Genomic DNA, 9,361 nt, shown 5'->3' with positions numbered 1-9,361 from the left:
ATCGTGAATAATGTTTTCTCCATTTGTTTCATTTCACTATACTTCAATACAATGTACTGTTGTGCTTTAAAACATTTTAAATGGAATCCGAATTAATGGTACCTTCTCAGAAATTGATATGGCTAACGGTTATAGTTAGCAGGTTATGGCAAAATATGTATGCCCACTAACATGGAATGATATTCTCCTGCAGACCACAGAAAGACCAAGAACACGGTGTAAAAGAAAAAGCACAGCAGAGGGCGCCCTTGTTTATCTAACCAACATTGGAGCTGGCTTGATGGACTGTGGTTGGGCGTCATCAAAACCATAATTTGGTTCTACCTTAACAAAATAGACATAATGCTTCCATAAGTTCAGTCTGAAATGACACATACAAATAACAAGATGGAAATGACTGGATGACATGGCTGTGGCTTGGGATGAACAATTAATCCTTTCACAATGGCATTTTTCTCAGACAAAGTGCTTTGCACACACATCCAGTATAAATACATTTGACTTATCAGGAAGGTTGTTATATCAACCAACTATTCATGTTTTAGCTGCATGAAAGGACAGGTACAGGTCAAGCTAACAAGGATCATTGTTAAAATGCCTCATAAATCATCATAGAGATACCATTAGCAATGCTGTCATATCTTGTGTCATGACATTTCCAAACAGGATTTGATAACCTCTCAAATATGTACATAAACCTTCATTACATAATTCACTTAACATATCGTTTCTGTTCTTGATTCTATTACATCAATTTGATCTGTTCTTGTTAGTACAAAAATAATCTGAAATCATTCTGTCCTAGGTTAATAGGACTGTGTCAATACACTTGATAAAGCGAAGGGAATTTCTTTATGAAGATAAAACCCACAGTCCAAATGGTTTTGGTCAGCTTTGAAAGGATGTTTTTGTCTATATTAACAGAATGTACTGAAGAGGCATGCATGCCCTTTTGCAAATAGGTGTGTTGATGTTTACATAACCATTTGTCAATTACCATTATATGCCATGTTCTCATTATGCACTTTCTCTCTCTGTCTATTTCTCTCTCTCTCTCCTTCCAATGATGAAAAATAAAATTGTGTGATGCAAATATAAATGTGTTTATGTGGGTATGATCATTAGTAACATACACAGAGGGACTGATAAGACCTAGATCTCAGTGTAAAATGTGTAACTGTTTATTGTGGAAATGCACAATACTCTTTAGTATACGAAGTAAATGGACCTTGATGGGGAGAGCACTTACAGTCAGAGACAATTAATATTCATCCTACATTACAGCGATTATGCGAACATCTCTCTCATTCTCTAGTATCTAGGGACACAGGGACATCTGAAGAGCATGTAATCAATATCTATTAGGCTTAATATAAGGAGAATTAGATTTCACCACCACACAATTCCCCTGACTGACTGTCAAATATCATAACTTAACTGGACATCAGATACTTGTTATGCAAACTGAAAGGGGTGCTGGAGAAGATGACAAATATCAAATATGAGATACAGCAACATGATTAAAAGTTGTTTTTGTTGGGTGTTATTATTCTTGCAGATGTGGGTCAAATAAATAAATAGATACTGAATAACATCTGAAAGGGTCTTGAGTCTGAGTATTGAGTAACCATTTGTCACAGGACAGATCTTTTTGCACTCAAAAAAGAACAGTTACGAAATATTTTTGTATTGGACCTGAACATGTTCCACCAATAGTAAAAACAGTATTTTTTTGTATAATGGGAATATATTCATGCAAGAGGCAAAGCAAAAGTGGCTTAATTGTTTTTATTATATTTTACATTGATTTCCAATATGGGTATATACAGTATATGGATCATAATGACTCTTGATGGGACACAGAAATACTTTGAGGGTAATATATTTTGTGGGTTATATTACTATCAATTTGATTTGAAATCTTAAATTGAAGATGCCACAATGTACAAACTTTACAAAGTAAAGTTGAGTCATTAAAATGGCAATTGAAATTATGTAGCTTCCTGGTTTCAGTATATAGCATTTATCTATGCAACTCTTGCCATGCACAATATTTATGTAAAAATTCTAAATAAAGACATAAGAGAAGAAATACATTAAATCAACAATGATTTAATTTCCTGGTAGGTACAAATTATGAGTCTGAACCTTTACACGCAACCATAAGTGTTGTCAAACACACAATTATATGTTGGAAAAAAAAAATCTATAATCATGATTTATGTGAGCATTTTGTACACGTAGACAATTGATTGATGAAACATTATACATTGAAATGTATACATTTTATGTATCAGATGTGGAGAGGAGCTAGTAAGTGCTGATACGCCGTTTCCATTCCACACAATACTCAAATTTCCAATACAGTTTCTTATTCAAGTAGAATTGTGTTCCAATGTGAAAAAATCCCAGTTCAAAGTGCTTGATATCAATAAAATACACTGCTTCATGTCTCGGAACAAATTATAAGAAATACAGAAAAACATGAATACAATATTAATAAATTAATAAATGTAAAAACACAATGTGATGAAATCATTATTAAATAATGGTAGCTGTATTTATCATGAAATATCACGATATACAAGTCATTGCACATTGCCACATATATTTTTCCAGGATACCTAGAGCAATTGGTTACAAAGAGACGCTCCAGGGACCTTTACAACTTGATTTCAACAGTGGATACATGTTAGGTACATATAATACCCCTGTTCAGGAGCATCTTCCATGACTCAAGAGTTCAACTGAATGGAGGCTCTTTATAGCTTCCATCCACTTCAATGTTGAAATCCAAACAGCCGGGTGTATACTAAGTCTGTAAGTTGTTGAACCTTGCAAGTGACAGAACTGGTAAGGGTGCACAGAAGAGCATGTTGTGAGTGCCCTCTTGAGGATGCCTTTCTTTTCAATGTTCACTTCTTTTTGGCTGTTCTAGGATCAGGTGTGGAATGTTGTGGCCCATTAGGGTGGCAGCAGAGGTGGTTTAAAGGTGCAGGCTCCAGTACAGTGGCGAGGGGTCAGCATCTTGCAGGAGAAATGGTGTAAGGCGTCGTGAGCTTCTGGGGAGAAAGCAAAGCCATCGTTTAGATCATTGGCAGGGGCAGAACAACTTCCAGCAGGATCAAACTGAAGGAAAAAATTAAAATGTAGTGGGTTGTGGTGAAGGATGAATACATTCAAGAAGCATATTAAAATAATACATTTAATCTATCTGCTATACTAAAAGTAAAATCCGGAAGGTGAAATTGTGTGCATATTTTGAGGTATGAGAAGTAACATCACAAAGGTGCTGTCATATTATAACCATAGAAATGGAATCAAACAGGGTAGAATAAAAAGTAGCACTTGCATATACGGTTGTCCATTTAAAAAAAATACTATATTGGCACTGTAAATCTATTTCCACCTCAAATTACCTTTTAGTTTCTGCTGTATTGCATAACGAGCCTTTCTTTCTTGATCCAACTCGCTGCACAAAGTGTCTAAGCATCAAAAAGGAAAAAGAAAAAAAGAAAGAAAAAAAACGCTGATTGAGCTACATGACAGCGGGTGGTTTGTAAAATATGTAATGGGAGGCGGTCATTTGTTTACCCCTAGGGCATTTAGAGTAACCCTTCAGTGTACTTGACCTTTGTGTTTACACAACAGCGTGTGTTAGCCTACTGTAACACTAGACCTCTCCGTCAAAGGGCGGCACAGGTTGTTGTCTGCATGTAACCGATACGACCGTAATGGTCTTTTCAATTTCCCAAAGCATAATTTAGAAGCAAAAAACTTTTAAATCAATCCCGCCGTGGTTTAATATTATTATTGTTGTTGGGTCAGCTATCCAGCCCCAAAATATAACATGTTTACTGTTGTACAAGTGACGGTTTGATGATTAGACTTCAGAACAGACTTGTCATTCGATTACAACCGAATTTATGCAAGTGTCACTTTTCGCTTTTAAGATTGGTTCGCTTAAAAAGAAAGGAAGTGTATACTATTTGGCCTACCTTGGTAAAAAACATGTCTGGTGAAATTAAATCACAATGGATTAATTCCATATATTCACATTCGTAGCCTAGATTATCGCAAATATTGATATTGCCAAATGGTAGCCTAAGGTATTTTTGTAATACTAATTTAAAAGACCGACCTCTAACAATCTGAAGCTGCTGGACCATCTCCTCTCTGTATGACAATTCTCGTTTCATTTGGTCCTGGAAATTATCTAAGGAAACAACAGAACTCAGAGTTAATAATATTCTGAGTGCACTCCATGCAAAAAACGTAGGCCAATACCTCCAATACCTTTTAAACTTTGAAATTCACGTTCCAGCTTTTTCCGCAGCTTCACTTGTTCCAGAAGTTGCTTTTGCAGTTCCTCTGCAAAACGAAGAAGTCATTAAGGTCTGCGAATCTAGCCCTATAGCTCTTCTCAATGTAAATCTAGCAAAGCATGTTTATAAATGCAGTTTATTTCCCAAAATGATATTTTTTATCTAGAGGGCTTGGACGGTTTGAACGCTAATAGTCATTTCTCCATACTGTTTCCCTAAGCAATGCTAAATAATTAGTAGCTTCCTTGCCTTGAGGGTAGAGACACGCACACCGCAGCGTTATGGCCTGGGGTCGTTAAAATATTATTAGGCTAGTCTCTAAACGATTTCTCGTTGTAATGAGTCTTACCACAGTGGTTAGCAAATGGAGAACAATTTAGAACATGTTCAAAATCTGTGAGGTAATCGGATGACCTGGACCAAATACGGTTTAATATATAAACTACTCTTTAATCGTCATTTCTTAACACTTTTTTTCTTGCTAAGAAAACAATATGCATTAGCCTACACAAATAACTAGCAAGAATGAAATATACATACACATTTAGGCTACTTTAAACTGTCAATTTCTTGAATGTTCAAAAGTGATAGGCTACAATCTCTGATCTTGAAAAACTCATGGCTCAAAAGGCAAGAACACACAAGTGACAAGCAGGAAGCTCCGAAATACAACTACGATTAATAAGGTGCTAGGCTCATTCAATTATATTGTTTCCATTTTTGGAGACTCATTGAATGGAACTTGATCAAATAACTTGGATAAGAAGCATGGAATTGAATGCTGTTTTATAATTCATAATAAAACGGTTGATCTTAAACTGTAAAATCATACCCTTGGCCATATTTCTCATGTCCTTCTCTTGGATTTTGCTGACATCACTGCACAACGGTCCATCACCTGTGACGCACTGAATCAGTCCCTCTACAGATACGTCCAAATGCACTGCCACAATAAAAGGTTCATGCAACTATTTATGGGCCTATCTGATAGAACATTTCTGCATTATAAACGTGCGTGTTTATTTTGCAATACTAATGCAGACAGACCGTTTTGACCAACAGTAGAATGACAGACACACACTCACATGGGCTCTCCTTTTGGTCTTGATATGTTTCCTCCAACATGCCATCTGGACTACCTACTCGTTTTTGTGGATCACACAAACGGTGGATTTCTAAAGGGTGCGGACATGGCTGATAGTTATCAAAAATAAAAAGCACCATAAAAATAATTCGTCATACAAAGATAATACCGTTCAATTCCCGCGGGCTGCTTGGAGGTTTTGATCCAAACGATTGGCCGTTCAAAGGCACGTCTTCGTCCTTTTCATGTGTGTACACCTGCGAAATTAACCAACCAATTATGGTCAATACAGCCCCCAATTATATGTAATCCACTTAATTTCCCAAGCAATTCTGTCGAATATCCACGTTTTCTAATTAGGGGTGTGATTGATAGGCCTATTCGTCTTTGGAGATACACTATTTTCTAAAAGAACTAGCCAATAGCACGAGAGAAAAAGCTCGCCAATTATCCAGAACAATAAAAGATAGACTATATGGGTGCGTTCCAAGTAGCCTATCAAAACAACATAAATCGATATTTATTCAGATACCTCCCAACAAGCCAATTGTTCAAGCATAATCTAAATATAGTGGTCGAGACTTTGATATCAGGTCGTCTCGATAATACTAAAAAAGGAAATACACGTAATAGCCTACTCAAAAGCCTAAATCACTGGCCAAAAGACAGTAAAGAAGCAAAATAAACAAAATAATCAGAACGCAGGGGCTTTTCAGAAAACCAAACATAAAATAAAATACTACATAGACCCGCAGTGAAAGAAAGCACATGCCCTAAAGCTCACGTAAATTACATTTAATTTGGTCACTGTGACTGATGGTAAGTTTGGAACTTGCAGTTGTCTGCAGTTTTCCTTCAATTGAACAGACCCACATAGCCTAAAACACACGATCACATTACAACAATATTGCCCTTGGCACTCACTTCATAATTTGGTGTGTGGTTACGCTCTAACACTCGCTCACTGCGTCTGTCGTCATCAGATGACCCTGTGTGTGAATCATCCTGTTTTGGTCTTGGACTGGAGACAGGCTCTTGACTCTCCTCGGGCCCAGAATGGGACGAGTTTAATACCCGGGGACTTTGACGGTCCTCCACTGAAAGCTGGAGCGAGTCTTCATCCTCCTGACCCCTGTTGGACTCCACATCCACATCGGGGTCGTCTGCACTGTCCACATCCGGCGATACGGATCTATAACTGGAACTTTCGCTTACGAAATCTGGGGATAAGTAACCGGATCGGATGCTGCTGTACGCGTCCCTGTTGCCGTACAACTTGGCAATGCTATCAGCATCTTTCACTACAGGCCTGAACGCGGAGATGTAGCCTATTTTCTGTGGCGCTGTGGGGAGAACTTCCTTTGACCGGGCCTCGTCCCCAGATTTATCTTCGTCGTTCCTGGCGGACTGGGAACTGGAACAGCGTTCGCTGTCGTTGAAGCTGTCCTTCGATGTGTTTGCGCACCGGTCACTTTGGTCCATAACCTCAAGCTCACTCTGCCGGACACTTAAAAGCTCATTGGACGGTTTTGGTTGTGACTGTTGGTATGGTGGTATTGGCAAACCACCTGCTGTAGGCCAAAACATGGGGAAAGAGGGATAGAGACTGTCCTTTGCGCCTGGCCAAAAGACGCCTGAGACATTGGTTTTATTCATTTCCCTTACTCCCTCGTCCTTCTTTTGACACAATCCAAATGCAGGGAATCCATAAGGGTGGGGGAATAGAGGTGGGGGGATTTTTTGAAGCATCCCAAAACTCTTACTTGGGACAGGGATAACTGGATAGTTCCGGACACTATTTGCCAGGCTTAAGTTGCTACCTCTGTCTTCGTCACAGCGCAACGTTTTTCTGGGGACATCGGGGGAACTTCTTTGGGGTACATTTCCGGAGGCCTGTGACTTTATAGACATGTCAGAGCCACTCATCGGTAGAGTCCTCTTACGACTGCCGCCGTTAAACATTGCCTTTACATCCTCCCACGCATGTGCAACATCGTCCGATGAATTTTTGTCAGTAAGTTTGAGATGACGTCTCCAAGAATTGAAGTTTGCTGCGTCTGGCTGGGTGTATTTGGACTCGGGAGTACGATGAGAATGGAATATGAATTTATTTGGGGAAAAATACATGTTACAATATGTGCATTTAATGCACTTCGCCCTCGAACTGTTATACCTGGCCGGTATGAAGTTACCTCTGCTTCCCCACGCGCATTCGTGAGAAACATCAAATGCAAAATTTTCAGGTAACTTTGGGGGGTTGTGAGCACCCAGAAAAGATTTACATAGCCTTTCGGCCTCGCGCTTGGTAATCATGCCACAGCGCCTCGAGGATATTGGCATTGCGCCCGCTCGCCTCAGGATCTCGAGTTGAACAGGCGTGCACTGGACGCAGGTGATTCCAAGGGCAACACGTCTGTTGTGAATTTCGTTGTAGCTGTAGTTCTTTAACAATGTATTGGAGATTTGTGCCAAGCAGAGTCTCTCCTGGCCATCTATAACCAAGGATACAATGGGCACGCCATACAAAGCAGTCTCGCTGACTTGATTTGGTTTCAGGTTGGGGTTAGTGAAGCTTTGCACGTCCTGCTTGCCAGTGGGGGAAGAGCTGGAGTCTCGACCCGCTGGTAGTTGACTCGGTGTCGACTCCATTCCTCGAAGTCTGAAAAGGAAGGTTTTTGAATTGAATTAAATTGACCATGTCACAGACATTTCCTTTGTAATCTGCATAGGCCTATTCCAATCAGGCCAAGATGCAATTAACAAATTATCATCGGTTGAGAATTATTGCACTGGCCGTAAAGAATTACGAAAACATTTAGGAAAATCTCACAATTGTTATTGTGGAGATTTTCTACAATATTATTAAGGCATTAGCTTTTCAACCATCATTACACACCAATGCACTGAATAACCTAACAATCCTATTCTATAAAGAGACTATAAAGACTACAAGGCCTGGCCTACATTTTTCTAGACATAGGCCTACATATTTTTTCGAATTAATGTAAGGACATGGGTTATTTAGGCATAATAAAAAGTTTATAATTGTTAATCAAAAACATATTTGATAACAATGGCAACTCTCACTTAAATTGACCCTGAGCGTGTTTGATGGTTATCCGTGTGCAATAGGAAAGCCTATAGCCTACTTAACTGTTTCGGACACGGGTTATCCATTAGTCTGTGGCTTGGACCTTCTTAATGTCTTTATCGGCTCAGGGGCGAGAGGGATTGAACTGCTCAAGCAGTAGCATAAGATCCTTACAGGCATAAGGGCTGGAGTAAAATACACACTGAGCTGCGTCAATGCGCTTACAACAGAGTCATACAATAAGCCGCTTTCTTGGTAATTACACAAGTTCAGTTGGACCTCTTTGATCAGTGAATAACAGACCAGCCCTAAATACACAAACGGCTTTTATAAATAGGCCGCTTGTCTATGATATAAAAGAACATGCAAATAGAAAATAATGTTGTTGGTTGAATCGGCAGACAACGACGGCACATCGGCACATGACGACGCGAAATTACACTTTCAGTGGCAAACACTTAAACAAGTCAATTTTTTGAAGTCTTAGCCTACCTTGCACTCAAGTCAATATTCCAAGGCAGCCTATAAATTGACAACTTTCCAGGGAAAAAATTAAGTAACTAAGCCTAAAGTCTGAATTCCACCCGAGAATGATGAGGCAAGGGATGCTGGACCAAGAGTACAAACGTGAAATGTCTCTCTTTCTGTCAGAGCAGAGAGTAGACTTCCATTCTCTTCGGCTCACGCGGGCTGAGTGGCAAACGAAGGGGTGTCCACATGGTAATCCTCGAGCGTTCGCCACTCCTCAACAGACAGCAGACGATCCTCGCTGGAAAAGTGACCGCTAAACTACTAAGGCACACCCACTTAGTTAACAATCGTTCTGATTAACCATTTGTTTCCGGGGCCAGGAAACAACAA

The 9,361-nt window shown here is 39.4% G+C and overlaps 1 protein-coding gene across 1 annotated transcript; it reads right to left on the bottom strand.

Moving 5' to 3' along the window:
- Window positions 1–1,847: 1,847 nt before the first annotated feature.
- On the bottom strand, window positions 1,848–8,636 carry skor1a (SKI family transcriptional corepressor 1a). Its single transcript, XM_047042688.1, has 9 exons — window positions 8,564–8,636; window positions 6,334–8,068; window positions 5,579–5,666; window positions 5,411–5,500; window positions 5,158–5,268; window positions 4,297–4,371; window positions 4,142–4,216; window positions 3,420–3,485; window positions 1,848–3,062 (listed from the first exon to the last, which is right to left on the bottom strand). Exons 1-9 carry the CDS (start codon window positions 8,584–8,586, stop codon window positions 2,965–2,967), a joined length of 2,361 nt encoding a protein of 786 aa, XP_046898644.1. The 5' UTR covers window positions 8,587–8,636; the 3' UTR covers window positions 1,848–2,964.
- Window positions 8,637–9,361: the final 725 nt, after the last annotated feature.

The sequence above is a fragment of the Hypomesus transpacificus genome, chromosome 19, assembly GCF_021917145.1.
Source record: "Hypomesus transpacificus isolate Combined female chromosome 19, fHypTra1, whole genome shotgun sequence".
Taxonomy (NCBI): domain Eukaryota; kingdom Metazoa; phylum Chordata; class Actinopteri; order Osmeriformes; family Osmeridae; genus Hypomesus; species Hypomesus transpacificus.
The sequence above is the reverse complement of the archived record's forward strand: the minus strand, read 5'-3'. Positions and strand labels throughout refer to the sequence as shown.